General features: G+C 39.5%; 1 protein-coding gene across 2 annotated transcripts in view; it reads left to right on the forward strand.

The window, feature by feature from the left end:
* Window positions 1-17560: 17560 nt before the first annotated feature.
* Window positions 17561-27146, forward strand: part of LOC135092733 (uncharacterized) — a 94283-nt gene continuing 84697 nt past the window's right edge. Inside the window, exon 1 of one of the 2 annotated variants that reach the window (XM_063991388.1) lies at window positions 17561-17779. Coding sequence is in view for 1 of the 2 variants with exons in the window: in XM_063991389.1 (XP_063847459.1) it covers window positions 17772-17774 (3 nt within the window). In the remaining variant the exon portion in view is untranslated. The remainder of the gene's footprint in view (window positions 17780-27146) is intronic. The other variant, XM_063991389.1, reaches the window with a different exon arrangement.

Genomic DNA, 27146 nt, shown 5'->3' on the forward strand with positions numbered 1-27146 from the left:
TATGCCATTTCTGCCACTAAGTATATATTTCTTTGTTTCAAAATTGAGGGTTATAGTGAATCCTTAGAGGGATAAGATAGACCGCTGAGCTCCATCTTACCCAATTATATTTTATTTTGATACAATTTCACGTTTGTCTTTGCCTTCAAAAACTGTGACCAGGGTGTGTACTGTAAAAATAACACCCTGAAGCACCACCATAGCCCTTAAAACCTGAAAAAAAAAAAATCTACGTAAATGTCTCTAGACTCGTTCTTTTGTTAAATAGTCCATCTTATCCCACCTTCCCATATTACTATTTTTTTTTATTATTTATTGTCATTGTTATCATTATTATTATTATTATTATTATTATTATTATTACTATTATTATTATTATTATTTATTGTCAGACACTTTGTTATTACTTTTGTCATGAAGTTCTTGCTGTACATTGAAAATGTGTTAGTTATCACGCCCTCTTTTATATTGTATATAAAATAAAATGTCCGTCATGAAGCTCCGCCTTTTCGAACCGTAGCTAACGTGTGTGTGTGTGTGTGTGTGTGTAATAATAATAAAAAAAATAATAAACGGTTTATTCTTTAGGCAGTCAACAAACTGAAAATGTACATTGGGGGTGGGGAAATACTTGACATTAATCCTAAAGGTAAGTCAAATCTAGAAGGGACTATTGATTGATGGCTCGCACCATGGTGGGAATCGCACTGAGTCTGTACCGGTCCGTACGCGGCGCCTTTAGGGGCGTTATCTTGTTGTGGTGTCTGGTGGCACGGGTCGGGCAAGGCGCGTCAGGCGGCAGCATGTTTCTGAGACGTGGATGATGCAGAAGTCCCCTTCCAAACTTCTCCAGAGCCTCACGATACCTGGTGGATAGTCTGGACAGGCTCAGGGTGTTCAGGGCTTCTTCATAGGTGGTGTATGCAGGGCCAAGGATGACCCTGCACGCCCTTTTCTGCACACTCTCCAACTGTAGCTGTTGAGTTTGTGTGAGGGAGGAGGACCACGCTGGGGAGGCGTACATGAGTTTGGGGAGGATGAAGATAAGATACACCCCCCTTAACTCATCTGTCGGCGTCCCCAGCGACCTGAGTTTGCGCAGCATGTACAGCCTGTAGGTAGCTGATCTCACGGTGCTGGCGACATGCTGCTTCCAGGTCAGCTGGTCGTCCACCGTGACTCCGAGGAGCTTGGCACATCGGACCACCTGGAGGGGGTGAGGGCCCACTGAGACCTGGGGAGGGGGCACTGGTACAGAGGAGGTACAGAAATGCATCACCACAGTTTTGCTGTGGTTGATGGTCATCCTGCTCTCCTCCGTCCACGTCTGCAGCCGCTCCAGAATCGCTTGCAGTGGCGAGTAGTCCGGGTTCTTGGTGGAAACTGGGACGCCCACGGTGCAGTCGTCCACATACTTCCAGCGATGGGGGGTGTCAGTGAGGGCGTCGTTAATGAGGAGGAGGAAGCATAGAGGACCCATCTTGGTCCCCTGGGGGACCCCACATGTCAGCTGTTGGAAAGTAGAGACAGAGCCCTGATAGCGAACGGCCTGACGTCTCCCTGTGAGGAAGTCAGCTAGCCACGCTATTAGGTTAGGAGGGAGACCCAGACTTATTGCCTTGCTGATGACAACAGTGTGGTCAACAAGATCAAAAGCCTTTTTGAAGTCCACAAAAGCAACAGCTAGAGAGGTGTTTCGCTTGTCCAGGTGGCTGTGGATGAATTCAAGGAAGCTGGTCAGGTAATGGGAGGTGGAGGTGGCTTTAATATTTCCAAACTGTCTGATATCCACGGTATTACAGATTTTGGTGTAGGCCCAGTCATATACAAAATCTTCACAAATAAGGCTAGGGATGGGGGTGATAGAGACTGGCCTGAGGTCATTGAGTGACTGTGGACTGGAGGTTTTGGGGATGGGGGTGACGTAAGATGTCTTCCAGTCCTCGGGGCAAGAGTGTTGGAAGAGTGAAGCGTTTATTATGGAGCATAGCGGTGTTGCTAGCTCTACAGCAAATTCCTTGTAAATTTTTATAGGGAGGTCAGTGGGAGTGGTGGATCTTGGTTTGAATTTGAGTATTCTCTTAAAAACATCCACCGCCTGGACACTGGGGGGATGAGAGGGAGCCGGAAGATAGGCAGGAAGCAGAGTGGTGTGGAGGGGAGGAAAGGTTTGACAGATAGCAGCAAAGTGATCGTTCATCTCCTGAGCCGCGAGAGAGTGTGTGTGTGTGTGTGTGTGTGTGTGTAAAATTATGTAATAAGGTTAGCAGTAAATAAATGTTTACTTTACATGTACACATACCACGTAGTGTAGTAGTTAGCACGCTCCGTTTTCATCCAAGAAAGCCCGAGTTGCAAGTGTCTTCAGATTGTTTCTCATCGCCGCAATGTTGCATCTCTTGTTATTTTCTACCGCTATTTTCACTGCACAAGGCTTTCTACTTTTACCCCTATTCTGTCTACCGCCTTAATGCCAATTTACGGTCTTTCATCCCTTTCACTGGTAAACTGAAACTCCTTGTTTTGTATTTGTATTTCATCTTTCTAGGATTTGAATTACCTCAAGAAGGAGGTCTCAAGAAACTTTCCCAACTTTGGATAATCCTTTTGGCCCTTTTTCCTTAGGGACTGGCACCTCAGTGGGCATTATATATATATATATATATATATATATATATATATATATATATATATATATATATATATATATATATATATATATGTGTGTGTGTGTGTGTTTCACGGAATGTGCGTGAATATTGATTAATGTTTGTTTTATTAAAAGGTTTAATAAAATTTGGGGTATTGATTTAAAGGTGGTATTCAAAGTTCGTTTGTTTGCATTAAGTTTGTTTCAGTTGAATTTAGTTTTGATTTTGATTGTTGGATTATTTATTTATTTTTTTTTAATGTCTTGTTTACTTGTATTTTTTTTAGATTAAAGAATTATTATAGTAGCTGCCATTGGCCATGGTTTTTTGCTCTATATATATATATATATATATATATATATATATATATATATATATATATATATATATATATATATATATATATATATATATCTTTACTTTGTTTTATATGGTAGCATTTCAGCCGTTTCTAAGGCACTGGAAAAACTCCATGATAACCAGACTGAGTTTTTATTTATGTTAGCTTTTAAATAACAAGTAAGGTTTTCAAATTGTTTTCCCTCCTTATCCATAACGATATTCTTAGAAATTAGCTCTGTTACCTTGGGACCTATACTGGCAACAATGATAACTAATCAGTTCATGATAATAAAATTAAGTGAAGAAGTTATAACAATTAATTAGTGCCTCATGGGTTTATCTAGATTTTGGGTAGAAATTATCCTAATTATATAGGTGTTACATTCAATTGTGTGTGTATCACTGATGTTTGACAACTACCTTATTAAAGTCATTTTTTCTTACATCCTCAATTTTGTTTTCTGGGTTTCGGGGCCTGACATACGTATCCATGGACAACGATGTCCTTTAGTCTCTGACGCCAATTTTTTTTTTTTTTTTTTTTTAAGGGGGTGAAGAGAGGAAGATAGCTAGCTAAGAGAAAGTGGGTGGGAAGAGAAGGGGTGAAAGAAAGTTGGAGAAAGATAGGATGTGGGATTGACCACGTTCTGTTTTTATTTATAGATTTTTTTTATCTATATTTATTTACATTATGATTATATATATATATATATATATATATATATATATATATATATATATATATATATATATATATATATATATATATATATATATATATATATATCTCCAGATACAACAAAAACAAATCTTATTTCTAGTTTACAGTAATAGTAACAAAGTGACAAAAGCAAACAAAGTGACACAGGAGCCACAGATGCACTACCAGAAACACAACTTTCCCTATGACACAGTCTTCTGAGGGAAGTGAATCTGTCCTAGTGCAAGAGAGAGAGAGAGAGAGAGAGAGAGAGAGAGTGTTTTTTTTTTTATTTATTTTTTTCCTAGTGTGCAATTTCGTAGGACAGCAACCTCCAGAAGGAACACAACTTGCCCTAACAAATAGACTGAGTAGTGCTGCAGCCCCTAATGTCACTCTAATTACATTTATATTGTATTAATTATTAATTTTTAACATTTATGATGATGTTGAACTTCGTCGTCCTCGCTGGTCCGGGCCGTCCTCGTCGCTCGTCCACTGCATAGACAATCTGTGGATACTAGAGAAAAACATTAATTTTGTCAAGGTGATGTTGCCTAAAGTGTTTCCCTGCTAAGTGTGTACCTATCTTAGGAAACACGTGTGTGTTATTGTGTTTGTTACGATTCTTCGAATTATTTTCTTGCTCCATTTTATAGTTTATTTTCCATTATAATTTTCATTTTGCGTTTGTTATAGAATTCTTTTTAAGTTATAATCGCTTCAGGTGGTTCCATTGTAATGATCTTACTACATTTAGGAAACCAGGAGTGCGTATGGTTATGTGGAGTTATTAAAGTATTGTACTGTTCATTCTCACTCATTTTTATAGTTTCCCAAGTATTTAGTACCCTCTGGTAGTTGATTATATTTAGAGGAGTAATGCCATATTTAATATGTAATTCAACAGTATTTAGTTGTTCTTGTTCATTGCAATGAATGAATCTTAATGCTTTATTAAGTATTATTTGCATTTTCCTTTTTTGAGACTTGGAGGCCATGCATAGCGGTATTGATGGATATGTGATTACTGGAATTAATAAGGTTTTTACTAACATTGTCTTTGTTTTAGGAGTTAAACTGCTAAATCTTCTTAATTGAAAAAGAACTCCTTTACCCTTATTTATTGTATTTGTGATATGATTGACAAATCCATGTGTCGTTATATTCAAACCAAGCAGTTTCCCTTTTTACTTGTCTCAATTTCTTTTCCATTTACTTTGATGTTATTTGTTTTAAGTTGTGCAATAGGTATTATTTTGAATTTTTCTTCACTAGTATATTTTTCTTCACTAGTTTATTTTCCAAGTCCTTTCAAATTTACTTATTCTCTCGATCTTACGTTCCACTTTCGCTTTCATCATAAGCTTAGACTTATTTGGAGAAGTAATTATTTGTGTTACATCATCCGCATACATAGTGTCAAGGCAACCAGCAGTTGGTGGGGAGAGATCGTTGGTAAACAGAGTATATAAAGTGGGAGACAATACGCTCCCTTGTGGAACACCACTTAAAAGATTTATTTCTTCACTGAATTTGTTGCCTATGTTTATTTTTGCTGTTCGATGTTCTAGAAAATTACATAAAATTTTTTCAAGTATTTCTGGTAATCTCAGTCTTAGGATCTTATATTTAAGGCCATTATGCCAAACTTTATCAAAAGCTTTGGCCACATCACGTAGTACCATGTAGACCTGTTTCTTTTCTGCCAAAGCGTTCGCAATTGTTTCATATGTGGTAGTAATAGCGGTACGAGTCCCTTTATAAGTCCGGAAACCGTCCTGTGTTTCTTTTAAGGTATTGTTTTCTACTAAAAAGCTATTTAATCTTGACTGAATTACTCGCTCAAAAATTTTTCCAGGTACCTCAAGTAATGATATTGGACGATAGTTTATGGGATTTGTGGTTTTGTCTTTTTTTTGGAATAAATTTGATAATTGCTTCTTTAAAACATTTAGGAAAATAACCGATTGATAGACATGCGTTGAATATATTTCGTAATTGTTCCAGAGTCTTTTCTGTACATTTTTCGAGTATTATTTTGTTCATTTTGGTAGAGCCAGGGGTTTTCTTCTTTTATCTTTTAATAAACATTTTTATTTCCTCTAAAGTTATTTCTCTAGTTTGATAATTGTCATCATTTATTCTGTCAGTGTTAACTGTCGGAAATGGATTAATTCTATTTTTGTATTTATTTATATATTGGTCAATGTGATCGGAATGGTTTTTATCAAAACTATTTTCTTCCTCCTCAGTAATTCTAAAAACATCTCCCAATTTTTTTCAAATAAATTACATTTTTCTTGGTCAGAGTAGTATTTGTTTCCTTCGTTGTCCTTCAGATAGTTAACATGAGTTGTATTTTTACCTTTCAGTATTTTTATTTTACTCCAAAAGTCTTTACTATTTTTACAGTTATCTGATATATAATTAATTTTTTCTTCCCAGTTCTTGTTATGTGCCTCCTTACATCGGTCTCGTAATTCGGTCTTAATTCTTTGGTATTCTCTGTGGGTTTGTGATGTCGAACCAAAAGAGTTTGCAAATTCTGATAAAGTTTTATATTGATTTTCGAGTTCTTTAATTTCAGTTGTTGCTTTTAATTGGTATATATACTCGTATATTGGTAGCTACACTTTGGTATCGATGCATCCATTGCGTTTTTAAGTGTTTTTAGCCAATTTAAAGTGGCATCTTTTAATAATTATTGTTCAGCAGTATTACCTTCTAGATTAGTAATATTTATTTGTGTGTCCAATTTATATTGAAAAAGATCCCAGTCAGCTTTGTTTGTTTTATATACTTTTGGTTTTTCTTTTAAAAATGGTTTTGTGGAAAGTTTTATAATTACAGGTAGGTGATCCGATGTCGTTATTTCTCCGGGTTCACAGATAATGTTTAGATAATGATGTTTGTTAGCAAAAATTTTATCTGGATTTGTTTGTGAATTATGAGAGAAAAAAGTTGGAAAATGTGGACCCAAATGAATCATTTTCCCTTGGTTAATAAGATTTAATAAACTTTTCCCAACAGTTATTTTCTTTGTTACCAAAACTTGTATGCCTACCATTAAAGTCACCTATTATATATGTTGGAATATAATTACTCAGAAGCTTATGCATATCGGTATACGAGAGGAAAGGACGTCTTGGAGGTAAGTAGTGGCTATTTTAATTGGACCAAGGCTGGTTTCAACTTCCAAGGCTAAGAAATCTGTATCAAAATCGTCATATAGTTTATGTTTAATGTTACACTTTACTGCAATGGCTCATCCATCAGACATACTTTCAGTATAATTAATTTTATAGATTCTATATCCTGGTATTTTTAAATCTTCACTTGATTTTAAGCCATGACTATTTATTAATATAAGGTCAGGATTACTTGTAAGATAATTTGGTATTAATGAATGTTTGTTTGTTTTCCAGTTAAGGACATTATGTTGAATGATTTTGAGACTAATTAAATGTGAGGATATTTGGTAAGGCGCGGGTCTTTGTCTTTTGGTGATGAACGTACCAGTCCACTTCTGATCTTCCTGAAGGAATCATTATCGACCTTGAACATACAATTAGAGTATATTATTATTTCTTCTTTACTAATTTTCTGCAGTATTTGTTCTTCTGTGTATTTTCCCTCCGTATATTTCCATTTATACTTTTTGTTTTTTATTCCAACTAGTAGGTCAGCCATAGATAGATCCTTCGGCCAATCTTTATCTTTTGTAGTGTATAGTTCTAATCCAATATCATCAGACTCAAGTTTCCTTTCAAGTGAATCTGAACTTTTTTGTCTAGTAAATTTAGGTTTGGTTGCTTGGATCCTGCGTGATGATTCACTTGTTCCTGTGTCAGTTGCTCCTACAATGTCCTGTATTTGAGAGGTATTACTCTTAGTAGAAGGCTCATCGTCAGGAAATTTAATAATTGGGAGCTTATTTGCTTTAAGTAGCTTATTTAATTCATATTTGTAAGTACCTGGATTCTTCAGGTTTGCATTTTCAGCATGGGCTATACAAGTGTAAATTTGTAAAACCTCTTCCTTAGATACAAGTGGTTTTTGGAAGTTAGTCATAGTAGTAGTAGTAAATGGAGAGTGCTGTGCAACATTTGCATAACTCATTTTTTGTTTGTTGGATATTTAATTCCTTTTCTCTTTTATTATTTCTTTCCTTTTTATACATTCCATAGCCATCGTACTATGGTCTTCCTTACAGTTCAGGCATTTCTTAGTTACAGTTTGGCATTGATGCCAAACATGCCCTTCTTCACTACATTCAGAGCAAATTTTGTACTCTTTAGGCATAGAACACTCACTAGTAAAGTGATCTTCTAAGGCGTAACATCTTAGACAACACTTAATAGAGATGTATGTTTCTTGCTTAATTTCATGTGATGGAATGCTTATGTGAAGTGCTTTAAGACCTTTCTCTATACATTTTAATGCCAAAGATGTTTGAGAAAAGGTTATTTTTAGTGTTGGAGACTTTGGAAATTTATAGATGTCTACTATATCCTCCCCTATCCAGGGGTTGCATTTTTGTAGTTCCTCCCCAATATCTACTATATGTTTTTCATATATTATTTCATCCACTCTGGGTAGAATAACACTTTTTAACCTTAAATTGAGGTGGCATAATAGGATTGAACCCATGTCTCTCAAGTTCTGTCTTGGTGTCAACATTGAATATGCAGTCAGCATGATGTTCATTAAGTGTCAGTGCAATAAAACCATCATTAATTGCAATAAATCCTGTAACCTCTATATCTCTTGAAATCAAAATTTCGAATAATTTAAGTTTATTTTCTCTGTTAGGTGGCCTACATTTTATTTTAATCTTTGCCATGGTGCATCATACTACCTACAGCAGTCCGGAGAAAAAAACTAACTCCGAGCTGCTGCCCCGTTCGGGTCTTCCACCTGTCTGACAGACAGGATCTGGTCTTCCTATAACCGACCCTCTAAGGGTCCCCCTCAGGGAGCTGCCCTACGAGACAGTCCTTACGGGGTCAAAGGCTTCGTACCGACTCAGTCCGACGCTAAACGGGCGAAAAAATTCAAAGTCGTAACCTGCAAGGGAAAAACAAAAGTCCACAAAGTGGCCAGACAACGGCTAAGTCCACAGAGTGGCGGCCAGAAACAGAGTCCAGACACAGGAGCACAGCGAGAGTCCACAAAGTGGACAGCAAACACAACACCAAGCGGAGACAAAGTCCCGTATCACACAGTGTGAAGATTAAGTCCACAAAGTAGAGAAGGAGCAGCTGAGGTGTGAAGCCCGGACAAAGCCGCAGCGTGTCTCGGAGTGGACTCGTAAAGCTGCTCTCCGACTCACTGGTCTGACGCCAATTTTTTTTTTTTTTTTTTTTTTTTTTTTTAAGGGGGTGAAGAGAGGAAGATAGCTAGCTAAGAGAAAGTGGGTGGGAAGAGAAGGGGTGAAAGAAAGTTGGAGAAAGATAGGATGTGGGATTGACCACGTTACTGTTTTTATTTATAGATTTTTTTTATCTATATTTATTTACATTATGATTTTATATATATCTGGTTGACACTCCAGATACAACAAAAACAAATCTTATTTCTAGTTTACAGTAATAGTAACAAAGTGACAAAAGCAAACAAAGTGACACAGGAGCCACAAATGCACTACCAGAAACACAACTTTCCCTATGACACAGACTTCTGAGGGAAGTGAATCTGTCCTAGTGCAAGAGAGAGAGAGAGAGTGTTTTTTTTTTTTTTCCCCAGTGTGCAATTTCGTAGAACGGCAACCTCCAGAAGGAACACAACTTGCCCTAAGAAATAGACTGAGTAGTGCTGCAGCCCCTAATGTCACTCTAATTACATTTATATTGTATTAATTATTAATTTTTAACATTTATGATGATGTTGAACTTCGTCGTCCTCGCTGGTCCGGGCCGTCCTCGTCGCTCGTCCACTGCATAGACAATCTGTGGATACTAGAGAAAACATTAATTTTGTCAAGGTGTGGTCTGACGCCAAAATCTCGCACACAACTTTATATACTGGCTGCCGTACATCCCAGGAACTAGTCCTCCGCCTAACTATAAGGTATAAGGAGGTAAGGAGGAGGCAGTAGACACCTGCCGAAACGATAATTACTCCCAGTGAGGTCTAAAGCTCTGTTCAGGGGGTGCTGTGAACTTATCATTAAACCCAGCTGTGACCTCACTGAACGTTTCTCTTGTGTGTCTCACAACACAAGGGGGCAGTCACAGCCTGCCCTCTAAAGACAACTCTCTTCCTCCACACAAAACTACAAGCACCTAATAACACACACACCCTTCACTCAAAAATTTAAAAATCATGGCGACTCCTACACCAGCCTCGGAGTCCCCATCTGGGGAGGGGACCATAAATGTCCCCAGGTCGGACTGCCTTTCTGTCGACGACCCTAAGTGTCTTGACACCCCCCTCAACTTTTTCTTCATTAACTTCTGCAACATTCGCGGTCTAAGATCTAATTTTCAATCTGTAGAACACCACCTCTCCTCTTCTAAACCTCATCTTCTTTTCCTCACTGAAACTCAGGTGTCTGAGGCAACTGAGACTAGCCCCTTTTCTGTTCCCTCCTACTTTCTCTATCCTCATTTTCGATCCAAAGCTGGATGCTGCGTTTATGTGCGCAATGACTTAACCTGCTCTCGTGCCCACGCTCTTGAATCTTCCGAGTTTTCCACCATCTGGCTACGACTACAGAGTCATTCTCATACTAAATTTATCTGTGCTGTATACCTCTCTCCTAACTCCTCTGACTATAAGAAATTCTTTGACTACTTAACTTCCAAAGTGGAGCACATTCTGACCCTCTTCCCTTTTGCAGAGATCTCCATTCTTGGAGACTTCAATGTTCACCACCAGCTTTGGCTTTCCTCTCCCTTCACTGACCATCCTGGTGAACTAGCCTACAACTTTGCTATCCTCCATGACCTAGAGCAATTGGCGCAACACCCTATTCGTATTCCTGACTGTCTTGGAGATACGCCCAACATTCTTGACCTTTTCCTGACCTCTAATCCTTCTGCTTATGCTGTCACCCTTTCTTCTCCATTGGGTTCCTCCGATCACAATCTCATATCTTTATCTTGTCCTATCACTCCAATCCCTCCTCAGGATCCCCATAAGCGAAGGTGCCTCTGGCGTTTTGCCTCTGCTAGTTGGGGGGACCTGAGGAGGTATTTTGATGATTTTCCTTGGAATGACTACTGCTTCCGTGTCAGAGACCCGTCTTTGTGTGCTGAGCGCATAACAGAGGTGATAGTGTCTGGCATGGAGGCCTACATTCCTCACTCTTTTTCTCGTCCTAAACCTTCTAAACCTTGGTTTAACACAGCTTGTTCTCGTGCTATACATGATAGAGAGGTGGCCCACAAGAGGTACTTAAGTCTTCCATCACCAAAATCTCATGCACTTTATATTTCTGCCCGGAACCATGCCAAGTCTGTTCTCCAACTAGCCAAAAACTCCTTCATTAACAGAAAATGTCAAAACCTTTCAAGATCTAACTCCCCTCGTGATTTCTGGCATCTAGCCAAAAATATCTCCAATAACTTTGCTTCTTCTTCTTTCCCTCCTCTACTTCAACCAGATGGCACCACTGCTATCACATCTATTTCTAAAACTGAACTCTCTGCTCAAACCTTTGCTAAAAATTCTACCTTGGACGATTCTGGGCTTGTTCCTCCCTCTCCTCCATCCTCTGATTACTTCATGCCACCTATTAAAATTCTTCGCAATGATGTTTTCCATGCCCTCGCTGGCCTAAACCCTCGGAAGGCTTATGGACCTGATGGGGTCCCTCCTATTGTTCTCCGAAACTGTCCCTCTGTGCTTGCACCTTGCCTAGTCAAACTCTTTCAGCTCTGTCTGTCAACATCTACCTTTCTTTCTTGCTGGAAGTTTGCCTACATTCAACCTGTTCCTAAAAAGGGTGACCGCTCTAATCCCTCAAACTACCGTCCTATTGCTTTAATTTTCTGCTTATCTAAAGTTTTTGAATCTATCCTCAACAGGAAGATTCTTAAACATCTATCACTTCACAACCTTCTATCTGATCGCCAGTATGGGTTCCGTCAAGGCCGCTCTACTGGTGATCTTCTGGCTTTCCTTACTGAGTCTTGGTCATCCTCTTTTAGAGATTTTGGTGAAACTTTTGCTGTTGCCTTGGACATATCAAAAGCCTTTGATAGAGTCTGGCACAAAGCTTTGATTTCCAAACTACCCTCCTACGGTTTCTATCTTTCTCTCTGTAACTTCATCTCAAGTTTCCTTTCTGACCATTCTATTGCTGCTGTGGTAGACGGTCACTGTTCTTCTCCTATATCTATTAACAGTGGTGTTCCTCAGGGTTCTGTCCTGTCATCCATTCTCTTCTTATTATTCATTAATGATCTTCCAAACTAAACTTCTTGTCCTATCCACTCCTATGCTGATGATACCACCCTGCACTTTTCCACGTCTTTTCATAGACGTCCAACCCTTCAGGAGATAAACATATCACGCAGGGAAGCCACAGAACGCCTGACTTCTGATCTTTCTAAAATTTCTGATTGGGGCAGAGCAAACTTGGTATTATTCAATGCCTCAAAAACTCAATTCCTCCATCTATCAACTCGACACAACCTTCCAGACAACTATCCCCTCTTCTTCAATGACACTCAACTGTCCCCCTCTTCTACACTGAACATCCTCGGTCTGTCCTTTACTTATAATCTGAACTGGAAACTTCACATCTCATCTCTAGCTAAAACAGCTTCTATGAAGTTAGGTGTTCTGAGACGTCTCCGCCAGTTTTTCTCACCCCCCCAGCTGCTAACTCTGTACAAGGGCCTTATTCGTCCATGTATGGAGTATGCTTCACATGTCTGGGGGGGTTCCACTCATACTGCTGTTCTAGACAGGGTGGAATCAAAAGCTTTTCGTCTCATCAACTCCTCTCCTCTAACTGACTGTCTTCAGCCCCTCTCTCACCGCCGCAATGTTGCATATCTAGCTGTCTTCTACCGCTATTTTCATGCCAACTGCTCTTCTGATCTTGCTAACTGCATGCCTCCCCTCCTTCCGCGGCCTCGCTGCACAAGACTTTTTTCTTTCTCTCACCCGTATTCTGTCCACCTCTCTAACGCAAAAGTTAACCAGTATTCTCAATCATTCATCCCTTTCTCTGGTAAACTCTGGAACTCCCTGCCTGCTTCTGTATTTCCACCTTCCTATGACTTGAATTCCTTCAAGAGGGAGGTTTCAAGACACTTATCCACCAATTTTTGACCACTGCTTTGACCCTTTTATGGGACTGGCATTTCAGTGGGCATTTTTTTTTATTAGATTTGTGTTGCCCTTGGCCAGTATCCTTCCTACATAAAAAAAAAAAAAATGCCTCCCCTCCTTCCGCGGCCTCGCTGCACAAGACTTTCTTCTTTCTCTCACCCCTATTCTGTCCACCTCTCTAACGCAAGAGTTAACCAGTATTCTCAATCATTCATCCCTTTCTCTGGTAAACTCTGGAACTCCCTGCCTGCTTCTGTATTTTCACCTTCCTATGACTTGAATTCCTTCAAGAGGGAGGTTTCAAGACACTTATCCACCAATTTTTGACCACTGCTTTGACCCTTTTATGGGACTAGCATTTCAGTGGGCATCTTTTTTTATTAGATTTTTGTTACCCTTGGCCAGTATCCTTCCTACATAAGAATGCAATACCCTTAATAGTTTATCACCCTTCCCCATTCACATATTCTTGAACATTTTTTTTTTGCTAATAGTTCCACGTACTCCCAAATTCTAACACTGCCTATTAATATATATATATATATATATATATATATATATATATATATATATATATATATATATATATATATATATATATATATATATATATATATATATATTTTTTTTTTTTTTCTTATCTAAATATTAACAAAGAATTTCCCTCAAAATGCATAATTTTATCATTTCTGGCATATTTCCTTTTAATGTTTTGTGATTGGGATTTTACTGTGACTGGCCCAGCAGAAACCGGTAATATGGTTGTTTTACAGTTGCCTTGTAAACCACGCGCCTTCCTCATCTCCATTTATGAACATCTAAATTAACAGCTTACAATTTCATTTAATTTTCTTGTTCTAAAGTTTTATATTCATGACCGTTCCGTTAGGCAAAAAAAAAAAAAAAAAATCACGGATTATTATTTGGATGGAATTATGTTTTTTTCTTCCTATCTCCAATTTTCTCCCAAGACATGGGGACAAAACTAAAGAAAATTACAAATTCAGACAAATTACATCATTCAGTAATGATCATGTAAAAATATCATCATGATCATGATCATGTCAGAATATCTTAAAGGAACGTCACTAAATTAATGTTTTCTTAGATTCATATATAAAACCTTGTATATATTCGAGATCAGTAAGAATTTAGAACTACTCGAGATCAGTAAGAATTTAGAACAAGGATATAAAACGAAATAGTAATCTAGAAATTGACAAATTATATATACAGGGTGTAACGCGAATTTCTGCAAATGCTGAAAGAGGTGAGAGAACGTGTAATTCTTTTTTCTTTTCTTTTTTTTTTTGTAGGAGGGACACTGGGCAAGAGCAAAGAAAAAAAAAAGAAAACCCACTGAGATGCCACTCCCAGAAAAGGGTCCAAAGCGGTAGTCAAAAATTGAAGGATAAGTGTCTCCCTCTGGAAGAAATTCATTTTATAGGAAGGTGGAAATACAGAAGCTGGCAGGGAGTTCCATAATTTACCAGATAAAGGGAGGAATGATTGAGAATACTGATTAACTCTTGCATTAGAGAGGTGGACAGAATAGGGGTGAGAGAAGGAGAAAGTCTTGTGCAGCGAGACTGCGAAAGGAGAGTAGGCATCTATGAAAAGACGTGGAAAAGTGCAGGGTGGTATCATTAGCGTAGGAGGGGATAGGACAAGAAGTTTGGTTTAAAAGTTCATTGATAAATGATAAGAAGAAAGTGGGTGACAGGACAGAACCCTGAGGAACACCACTATTAATAGATTTATGAGAAGAACAATCACCGTCTACCACAGCAGCAATAGAACAGTCAGAAAGGAAACTTGAGATGAATTTACAGAGAAGGATAGAAGCCGTAGGAGGGTAGTTTGGAAATCAAAGCTTTGTGCCAAAAGCTCTTGATATAACCAAGGCAACAGCAAAAGTTTCACCAAAATCTCTAAAAGAGGATGATCAAGACATGAAATAGTCAGAGGGTGGAGGAGAGGGAGGAACAACCCCAGAATCGTCCAAGGTAGAGTTTTTAACAAAGGTGTGAGCGAAGAGTTCAGCTTCAGAGACAGATGTAATAGCAGTGGTGCCATCTGGTTGAAATAAAGGAGGGAAAGAAGAAGCTACACGCATAGTACACCTATACATTTTCATCTCTGACGGGTAACCAAAGCCTAAAAATGCATATGTGTATAGAACATTTTCTACTTAGAATTACACGTTCTTTCACTTCTTTCATTATTTGCAGAAATTCGCGTTACACCCTGTGTATGTGTGTGTGTGTGTGTGTGTGTGTGTGTGTGTGTATATATATATATATATATATATATATATATATATATATATATATATATATATATATATATATATATATATATATATATATATATATATGCTTCTCGACAAAGAGAAGAACACGTAAATTCACTGGCCAGTTATCTATTTGATTTTAAGGAAAATAATTGGGATGTATACTTAGAATTCATATTAGATAGGTAAATTTTCTTCGGATTACGTTTTAGTCAAAACACCAGTGATAGACAATGTATTTTGATTTAACAACTTACACTGACTAGAATGCTCAATACCAAAAAATGATGTGACCCTGGGTTAGAATAACTTCTGGCCACACTCAGATTAACTTGTAAAGTATTTATTTAAACTTTTTTTTTTTTTTTCTCATGAAGTCATTACAGGCATTGTCACTTTTCCTGGCACAGGGGACCCACAGTTCCCAGGTAACAGAATAACCTACTAGATAAATCATTGTATATTCAGAGAAAAATAAAGTGAAGCCTTCGTTCGTATATAGATACTTGCATTAAATAAAATTAATCTTTTTGCCATGGGATTTCCCAGTGCCTTATAGAACCCCGAACAATGCTATCATACCACACAAAGACAAAGGTATTATGTGGAAATCCATGGCTGGTGTCAGCTACGTTTTATTTTGACAACCAAACAAATGAAAGTTAAAAATACATACAAAAGTAAACAAAACATTAACTAAATTACCATCCAACTTAATCAGTCTAAACCAAAACTAAATTGAATTTCTTAATGAAAGAAAACCCCTCCCAATATATATATATATATATATATATATATATATATATATATATATATATATATATATATATATATATATATATATATATAGATAGATAGATAGATAGATAGATAGATAGATAGATATGGAAGAGTAAAAAGTAAAGTTTATAATAAAATAATTTAATTGCAAATAGCTCCTTTAGTAAATTTGAGCAAGCAGATAAAGTAAATCTAATGACAGCGGGTAAAGTGGACGAATCAGTGTGGAGCGCGTCCCGTGCTGTCCGGCTCCCCATCTCACTTTTTCCCTCCCCTCTCCCATTCGCATGATTCAACCCACTGGTGTGTCCAGTGTTATCCAGTGGTAGCCAGCCTGACAGTTGCAAGAGAATGCGTGTGCAAGCGATTTGGACGGTATGTTGGGCGGTTGTTAGTTATCAGAAATTAAGGATATATGTAATAGGCTCCACCCTTTTCGATATCTGATTAGACCAACGATGCAATAAGCTGCTTTGGTTGGCACTTGTCCTCTCTCCCTTTCTGTCGCAGTGTATTGTCCTGTAGTGTGTTTTGTGCGTTAAATGCGACTGGCCAGTCTTTGTCTTGTTAATTGTCCTTGTTTTGACCAGAAGACTCGTGTATAGTAGTCTGTTTCCGACCACCTAGGTTTTCCAGTTTTAAGGGGGTTTGAGCCTCTCCTCTGGGAGAGTCGAGACGAGTTAGGTCCAAACTTGAGTGTTATAATATCCTAGTGTAATATCCTGACGGGCAGCGGGTGGCCCACGTGTGGGAGGTTAGCCCACGGGATATTATAGCCTCATGTTTGTGGCATCTTTTCTGTTTCTCCCTGGCAAATGATTTGGCGATTCCTTTCTCAGCTTTTGTGAGAAGCTGGCATTGTATTTTGTATCTTCTCTGCGGTTGTATTGAATAGGGTGGCGACCACTGAGACTTGATAGCTGTTTGCAACCTTCAAACTTCTTGAATTTGTATTGTAGGCTACGCGAGAAGTAGCCTAGGGTGAAGCTGACCCGAAGGAGTGACAGTTAAAAGGACTGTAACTGGTTGTAACAATGTGTGTGTGTGTGTGTGTGTGTATATATATATATATATATATATATATATATATATATATATATATATATATATATATATATATATATATACGATAGTTTGAGGGGTTAGAACGATCATCTTTTTTAGGAACAGGCTGAATGTAGGCAAACTTCCAGCAAGAAGAAAAAGGTAGATGTTGACAGAGAGTTGAAAGAATTCGACTAGTGTTACGACCGTCAGACATTGCTCTATAACTTATGTAGCCTAGTGTTCAAGTGTTTATTGCTGGCGTCCTGAGGGCAATGTTTATTATTATTATTATTATTATTATTATTATTATTATTATTATTATTATTATTATTATTTTTATTTTTATTTATTTTTTTTATCACTGTAATGCTCCCAGGACGACCTTTCCATTATTTGCATCATTATTATACATTCCAGTGTATCTTATTTTATTTATGTATTACTATAATTATGTTCTTGTATATACATGTACGTGAGTGAGGGTTTGGCGCTCTTTGAAGCTTCTAGAGCAATTGCATCAGCCCTAGTGGTGGATATTGTGCCGCTACCAATCAAAACGTCTCCCGCGTGCGCCATTTTGATGTTTCTCAGAGCGCCAGCCAGTCTCAGCTCAGGTGGGTAGACCGCTTTGAGACCTCCTGACGTGCACACCACGCGCTTCCTCTTCCTAATGGCTGAGTATAATTATTCTTTGTTCCTGATTGCTAGAGCTCTGTCTCTTAGGCATTATTGTGGCCACTGTGTATTTTGAATTCTTAGTGAACTTGAAGGTGATGGTATTATCCCTGTGTTATTGAGATATTATCCTGGAGCGGTGCGAGTATACCGGCTCGCTGTTGTAGTGTAATTAACAGTGAGGTTTTCATGTGTTAACGAGTTCACGAGCGGCCAAGCAATCCTATTACCCTGATGTATTGGTGACTTTACTTGTATTATGTATTTTGCTGTAGGACTGGATGTCGTGGGAAGTGTGTGGTCACTTTTCTTAAAAATTTTGCCTATGAAAGTATCAAGTCTTTGTCTCTGATAAATATTGCTACTGCTGGAAGTGTATTATCTTATGAATTGTGTTGCTTTGATTAATTGGCTGTAACTATAATTGCATAACTTCACGAACCTAGATTTCCCCATATTGTCCCTAAATTTAACTTCTGATGCATATTTGTCAATAAACCTTGTTAAGCTTTATTATTCCCTTTTCTTAAGTCCCCCCTTTTAGTTCTTAATTTCTTTACGCCCTTGAATGAGACCTTTTAGCGGAAACTGTTGCGGACGTAGCTTCATCCGTTATTCACTGAAATATCACATCCTGGAAAGAATAATTAAATTCCTGATTGATGGGTTACCCAGTCCATTGTGGGAACCTTGTTGGGCTCATCTCAGGGACGTAACACTAGGCAAGGTGCAAGTACGGAGGCACAGTTTCGGAGAACAATAGGAGGGACCTCATCTTGTCCATAAGCCTTCCGAGGTCCAGCGAGGCCAGCGAGGGCATGGAAAACATCATTGCGAAGAATTTTTATACATATCATGAAGTAGTCAGAGGGTGGAGGAGAGGGAGGAACAAGCCCTGAATCGTCCAAGGTAGTTTTTTAGCAAAGGTTTAAGCGAAGAGTTCAGCTTTAGAGGTAGATGTGATAGCAGTGGTGCCATTTTGTAGAAATAAAGGAGGGAAAGAAGAAGAAGCAAAGTTATTGGGAGATATTTTTGGCTAGGTGCCAGAAGTCACGGGGGGAACTAGATCTTGAAAGATTTTGACACTTTCTGTTAATGAAGGAGTTTTTGGCTAGTTGGAGAACAGACTTGGCATGGTTCCGGGCAGAAATATAAAGTGCATGAGATTTTGGTGATGGAAAGCTTAAGTACCTTTTGTGGGCCACCTCTCTATCATGCATAGCACGAGAACAAACTGTACTAGACCAAGGTTTGGAAGTTTTAAATCGAGAAAAAGAGTGAGGAATGTACGTCTCCATGCCAGACACTATCACCTCTGTTATGCGCTCAGCACACAAAGACGGGTCTCTGACACGGAAGTAGTAGTCATTCCAAGGAAAATCAGCAAAATACCTCCTCATGTCCTCCCTACTAGCAGAGCCAAAACGCAAGAGGCACCTTCGCTTTGGAGGATCCTGAGGAGGGATTGGAGTGATAGGACAAGATACAGATATGAGATTATGATTGGAGGAGCCCAACGGAGAAGAGAGGGTGACAGCATAAGCAGGATTAGAGGTCAGGAAAAGGTCAAGAATGTTGAGCGTATCTCCAAGACGGTCAGGAATACGAGTAGGGTGTTGCACCAATTACTCTAGGTCGTGGAGAATAGCAAAGTTGAAGGTTAGTGATTAGTTAGGATGGTCAGTGAAGGGAGAGGAAAGCCAAAGCTGGTGGTGAACACTGAAGTCTCCAAGAATGGAGATCTCTGCAAAACGGAAGAGTGTTATATAGCGACAGAAACTGTCATTACAGATGTCGATCCAGAAACAATCTTTTACCCATAGACAAATGGGTAATATAGCAACAGAAACTTAAATTACAGATGTCGATCCAGAAACCATCTTTTAGCCACAGGTATATGGGTAATATGAGTATATCGAGTGAATATTTTATTGATTAATGATTTCGATGTGATAAATTAAAGAAATGGGTGAATATCAACATTTCACTTACTACATGTAAATGTTCCGAGTTTTCCAAAGAATCTTCATAATTTTGTGTTAGGTACAAAATTTACATATCAGTGTTGATGTTGTTAGCTTTACAGAAGCATGGATAAATGAAACCAGTATTAAATTGCATAACATGAATGGCTTTATAGAGAAGGATTCACATAGAAATGACCGCAGAGGTGAAGGTGTTTCATTAAAGGCTCTCTCTCTCTCTCTCTCTCTCTCTCTCTCTCTCTCTCTCTCTCTCTCTCTTGTCACGATCGCCTACTTACCTGCGATCGTACGATCCCGGTTATCTCTCCAAGAAAGTGGACGTTACACTGATCCCGGAAAGTTTTAAAGGTCTGGATTTTTAAAGGCTTCGAGTGCCTACCCGACCTACCCGAAATCGTCAGAATTATCTCTTACTCCACCTTTACCTTGACTCAGCACACCTGGAATTACCTCTAATACCAGATTGTTGTTGGGGGGGGGGTAGAAAACACGATTATTCTATGTTACAAGCACATATATTAATACTAATAATAATTCACAAACAACATGAGGTAGCACACGTTACTACATGACGTTCTCGTCACTTCCCACGTCACCAGAACCCGTTTACACCTCCACCAGTCACAGAAATGTTTCCCCTCAACCGCAGGAATTTACTCAGACGCCACTACCGCGTCCCCAGACAATAATTCCCGTATTTCACCTCCTCAAGCCTCACAAGAGATTACCATTATCACCATAGATTACCCGTAACACCATAACACCGTCCCCAAAATCACCAATACACCACAACACCAACTTCCAAGGAATACACCACAACCTCCACTCACAAAATGGCTGCCAGTTTGACCTATGACCCCTCCCAACAGCGTCACCGGCACAACAACCGAATTTCAGCGGACAAGAGCTCTTGGTACCACAAAAGACTCACTAACCTGATCCTGGATATCAAGGTTATACCGCTACACCACTAATACCTCCACAAACTCACTCCATCACCAATCCACACCAAGATCCTTCCCTGAGAGACGCCTTCCCTCCACCTTTCCTCACGACCTAAGGCGCTCTGATTTTTCCGCTCCTTGGAATGTGTTGTTGCCCACTCAAGCTCCCCTCGTTTTCAACGTATTTCACCTCAATTGTACTTCCTTCCTTATACATACAAAGATATAGAGAACTTAAATTATGAAGAGGATAATGCTACATGATATAAAATGGGTAAATAAGCCTTACACTACTTATAACAATAATAAGGATAATGCCCGAATGGCAGGTAACCGGAACACGGGGACACTAAGAAAACGTGATCCCATTCAAGGTAAACTCGGCCAATAACATGACACTCTCTCTCAAAGAAAGGAATGACTTCATAATCAGTAATAATAATTCAGAATCACTCTTTGTAGAGCTGACCAAGGCAGAGGCTCACAGCAATGAAACAGTAGTAGGTGTTGTATTTGCATAAGTCTCTGGCATGTGACTCTACTGAACTTAGACTAGTGTAGCGGCTCCGAACGCGCCCCTTGAATAATAAGGTTCACACCCACCTTGATGGAGCGGCTGAGAGATTCCTGAAACCATATGTTGACGAGACCGCTCTCCACCACAATGCTCACTACTTTGTCAAACTGCATCTTGAGGGGCGAGTGGACCTGCAGACCCAACGCAAGACTGTGTGGCATGAAGCACTCCTGGAGGCAAGAAATTACACCTTCGCTTTGTGTGGTAAAAGTATAAAAAATAAAATACACATGAAAAAAGGAAATGGGAAGAACCATAACAAAACCTTAAGTGCTAAATATGAGATCGTTGGTATATTAATATATTGATTAATTAATTTGATGTAAAGTGAGGGGCTACTGACCCCACTGATCCAGAATTTTTTTTTTATTTTTTTTTATGCAGGACACTGGCCAAGGGCAACTAAAATCCAATAAAAAAAAAAAAAAAGCCCACTGAGATGCCAGTCCCAGAAAAGGGTCCAAAGCGGTAGTCAAAAATTGAAGGATAAGTGTCTTGAAACCTTCCTCTTGAAGGAATTCAAGTCATAGGAAGGTGGAAATACAGAAGCTGGCTGGGAGTTCCAGAGTTTACCAGAGTAAGGGATGAATGATTGAGAATACTGGTTAACTTTTGAATTAGAGAGATGGACAGAATAGGAGTGAGACAAAAGAAAAAAGTCCTGTGCAGCGAGGCCGCGGGAGGAGGGGAGGCATGCAGTTAGCAAGATCAGAAGAGCAGTTAGCATGAAAATAGCGGTAGAAGACAGCTAGAGATGCAACATTGCGGCGATGAGAGAGAGGCTGAAGAGAGTCAGTCAGAAGAGAGGAGTTGCTTCTATCGAAGCAGGGATGTATCAGAACGATAACTGAATTTGAAGTGGAAAGCAGATTCTTGTAATTCAAATAGAACTGATGCTCTTTATTAAGGAAAAAATACAATTATTCCATATGAAATGTAGGAAATTAATTTCAAATGGAATTGATGTAACTAAACTAGTCCCAAGTCCTTATATATGTTGTTATGCAGAGCAGTCTAGTTGCCAGAACAAAGAGAAAGAAGAGAACGAGTGAAGGATAGAAGCAGCGCGGGAAGCAAACCCGTCATGTCATCATTACAATTATTCAAGACAGCATTTAGGAGAGAGCACGTGCGCCGTCCATTGTCCGCCCGGCCACCCCTTCTCCCCTTCTTTGCTTCCCCCTCCCAAGTCACCAGGGTCGCCAGATTTCCCAGAACAAAAAATGCCAAGTTCCTTCCAATAAAGTGCCAAAATTGTGCCAAAGTGAATTATATATATATATATATATATATATATATATATATATATATATATATATATATATATATATATATATATATATATATATATATATATATATATATATATATATATATATATATATATATATATATATATATATATACTGGTAACCATGGCGAAGAAACACCCTTTCGAGACACTCCACATTATGCAATACAATGTAAATTTTCACTGTTTCGGAGGGAAACTGCGTGATCTGACTAACAATCATCCAAGGCTTGTTCCAGACGGCGCGGGCACTACCTGCGTCCGCGCTTTAGAGCGGATACACCCGCTTCCCTGTTACTTTTCAGACAGCACAGATGTAAACTATCCGCCACCCGCGCGCCTCACCAGTGTGTGTTCTGCACGCATTGATTATTAGTGATGGGCAGGAACCGATAATTCAGGTATTCACGGAATCAATTCCTTGCACTAGCGGATCCATCGGAATCTGTTCCGCGGAGAATCGTGTAGAGCGCGCGGGGCCGGTACCAGTCTTGGAACCGCCGGCGCGCTGCTCGGACAGTTACCAGGCGGAGCCGGTTCCGGAATCGGTTCCGTGGGGAATCGTTTAGAGAGCGTGTTGTGAGCACCAAGTTTTGGAGCCGCCAGCTCGCTGCTCAGACGGTTACCACTAGTGTATAGCGGTTCCAGGACTCATCTAGAATACTGACAGATTATTACAAGCTCCTCGTTAAAAAAGACACATATTAGTTTTCCCCAGATAGCAGAGAGTGTATGTCACGTGGTCATGTTGCTCTAAATATCGTTGCATCATGTAGTGTGTAGAATTCCATCTAGTTTCTACATCCTGAATAAGTTTTTTTTTTTTTTTTTTTTTTTTTTTTTTTTTGAGGCTGTTTGTGCTGCTCTTGCACCTACATGAGCTTATCAGAAGCCTTCACGCTGTGATGGAAAAATTACAATTGTTTTTTTTTTTTTCTTCTTTTTAGCTTCTGGACATCCTCAGTGTTCTTAATGGAGTCCTGAACAACTAGATTCAGTGTGTGCAAAGCACGGGATGTGGCGAACATTCATTTGTTTTATTGCTGCTGTCATGTTAGCAGCATTGTCAGTCACTATGGAGTAAATTTTAAATAAAATGTTCCATTTATTGTAGACAAGTTTTATCTCTTCTGCAATATTGTTTGTTGTATGGGACTCAATCATACAAACAGTATCAACCATAGCAGACTTGAGGGCCCACTCTAGGGATATGTAGTGAGCTGTCACTGTGATAAATGCTTTTCTTTGTCGGGATGTCCATAATATGTCTGTTGTTAAAGCAATACGTTTAGCTTCCTCCAGCTCTTGACGGACTATCTCTACCTCTCTATTGTAAATAAAATGTAAGAGTCCTACCTATTTCTCTGCGGCTTGGCAAGTCATATCTGGAGTTGAGTCCATTTACTGATCTCTTGAACCCCTTGTCTTCAACAACATAGTGGTTGTAAGTCTTCCACTATCATCCTTACAACCAGAGCGTCAAGTTCTTTCTTTTTATTCGAGTCATTCTTATAGAGCTGAGCCCTAGTGATGGCCTCGATCAGTGTTGGTTGAGTAGAGGTGGATGGTCTGGGGTGTTTGGCAGCAATTTCCATATCTGCATCCTCCCTGAACTCCACATATTCAATGGGATGTCAGGTGCGCAGGTGTTTTATCATGTTCGATGTACTTCCACTGTACTTCAGCTTATCTTTACACACCAAGCACACAACGACGTCAGACGTCTGTTCCATGTGAACTTATCATTAAACCCAGCTGTGACCTCATTGTACGTTTCCCTTTGTGTCTCACAACACAAGGGGGCAGTTACAGCCTGCCCTCTAAAGACAACTCTCTTCCTCCACACAAAACTACGAGCACCTAATAACACACACACCCTTCACTCAGAAACTTCAAAATTATCATGGCGACTCCTACACCAGCCTCGGAATCCCCATCTGGGGAGGGGACCATAAATGTCCCCAGGTCGGACTGCCTTTCTGTCGATGACCCTAAGTGTCTTGACAGCCCCCTCAACTTTCTCTTCATTAACTTCTGCAACATTCGCAGTCTAACATCTAATTTTGAATCTAGAACACCACCTCTCCTCTTCTAAACCTCATCTTCTTTAGCTCACTGAAACTCAGATGTCTGAGGCAACTGACAGTAGCCCCTTTTCTGTTCCCTCCTACTTTCTCTATTTTCATTTTCGATCCAAAGCTGGATGTTGCATTATGTGCGCAATGACTTAACCTGCTCTCGTGCCCACGCTTTTGAATCTTCCGAGTTTTCCACCATCTGGCTACAACTACAGAGTCACTCTCAAACTGAATTTATCTGTGCTGTATACCTCTCTCCTAACTTCTCTGACTATAAGAAATTCTTTCAATACTTAACTTCCAAAGTGGAGCACATTCTGACCCTCTTCCCTTTTGCAGAGATCTCCATTCTTGGAGACTTCAGTGTTCACCACCAGCTTTGGCTTTCCTCTAGTTTCACTGACCATCCTGGTGAACTGGCCTTCAACTTTCTACCCTCCACGACCTAGAGCAATTGTCGCAACACTCTACTCGTATTCCTGACCGTCTTGGAGATACGCCCAACATTCTTGACCTTTTCCTGACCTCTAATCCTTCTGTTTATGCTGTCACCCTTTCTTCTCCGTTTGGCTCCTCCGATCACAATCTCATATCTTTATCTTGTCCTATCACTCCAATCCCTCCTCAGGATCCCCCTAAGCGAAGGTGCCTCTGGCGTTTTGCCTCTGCTAGTTGGGGGGACCTGAGGAGGTATTTTGCTGATTTTCCTTGGAATGACTACTGCTTCCGTGTCAGAGACCTGTCTTTGTGTGCTGAGCGCATAACAGAGGTGATAGTGTCTGGCATGGAGGCGTACATTCCTCACTCTTTTTCTCGTCCTAAACCTTCTAAACCTTGGTTTAACACAGCTTGTTCTCGTGCTATACAGGATAGAGAGGTGGCCCACAAAAGGTACTTAAGCCTTCCATCACCAGAATCTCATGCACTTTATATTTCTGCCCGGAACCATGCCAAGTCTGTTCTCCAACTAGCCAAAAACTCCTTCATTAACAGAAAATGTCAAAACCTTTCAAGATCTAACTCCCCTCGTGATTTCTGGCATCTAGCCAAAAATATCTCCAATAACTTTACTTCTTCTTCTTTCCCTCCTCTGCTTCAACTTCAACCAGATGGCACCACTGCTATCACATCTATTTCTAAAGCTGAACTCTTTGCTCAAACCTTTGCTAAAAACTCTACCTTGGACGATTCTGGGCTTGTTCCTCCCTCTCCTCCACCCTCTGATTACTTCATGCCACGTATTAAAATTCTTCGTAATGATGTTTTCCATGCCCTCGCTGGTCTAAACCCTCGGAAGGCTTATGGACCTGATGGGGTCCCTCCTATTGTTCTCCGAAAATGTGCCTCCGTGCTTGCACCTTGCCTAGTCAAACTCTTTCAGCTCTGTCTGTCAACATCTACCTTTCCTTCTTGCTGGAAGTTTGCCTACATTCAACCTGTTCCTAAAAAGGGTGACCGCTCTAATCCCACAAACTACCGTCCTATTGCTTTAATTTCCTGCTTATCTAAAGTTTTTGAATCTATCCTCAACAGAAAGATTCTTAAACATCTCTCACTTCACAACCTTCTATCTGATCGCCAGTATGGGTTCCGTCAAGGCCGCTCTACTGGTGATCTAGCTTTCCTTACTGAGTCTTGGTCATCCTCTTTTAGAGACTTTGGTGAAACTTTTGCTGTTGCCTTGGACATATCAAAAGCCTTTGATAGAGTCTGGCTCAAAGCTTTGATTTCAAAACTACCCTCCTACGGTTTCTATCCTTCTCTCTGTAACTTCATCTCAAGTTTCCTTTCTGACCGTTCTATTGCTGCTGTGGTAGACGGTCACTGTTCTCCTAAATCTATTAACAGTGGTGTTCCTCAGGGTTCTGTCCTGTCACCCACTCTCTTCTTATTATTCATTAATGATCTTCTAAACCAAACTTCTTGTCCTATCCACTCCTATGCTGATGATACCACCCTGCACTTTTCCACGTCTTTTCATAGACGTCCAACCCTTCAAGAGGTAAACATATCACGCAGGGAAGCCACAGAACGCCTGACTTCTGATCTTTCTAAAATTTCTGATTGGGGCAGAGCAAACTTGGTATTGTTCAATGCCTCAAAAACTCAATTCCTCCATCTATCAACTTGACACAATCTTCCAGACAACTATCCCCTCTTCTTCAATGACACTCAACTGTCCCCCTCTTCTACACTGAACATCCTCGGTCTGTCCTTTACTTATAATCTGAACTGGAAACTTCACATCTCATCTCTAGCTAAAGCAGCTTCTATGAAGTTAGGTGTTCTGAGACGTCTCCGCCAGTTTTTCTCACCCCCCCAGCTGCTAACTCTGTACAAGGGCTTTATCCGTCCATGTATGGAGAATGCTTCACATGTCTTTTTTTTTTTTATGTAGGAAGGATACTGGCCAAGGGCAACAAAAATCTAATAAAAAAAAAAAATGCCCACTGAAATGCCAGTCCCATAAAAGGGTCAAAGCAGTGGTCAAAAAT

Source organism: Scylla paramamosain, chromosome 40 (assembly GCF_035594125.1).
Source record: "Scylla paramamosain isolate STU-SP2022 chromosome 40, ASM3559412v1, whole genome shotgun sequence".
NCBI lineage: Eukaryota > Metazoa > Arthropoda > Malacostraca > Decapoda > Portunidae > Scylla > Scylla paramamosain.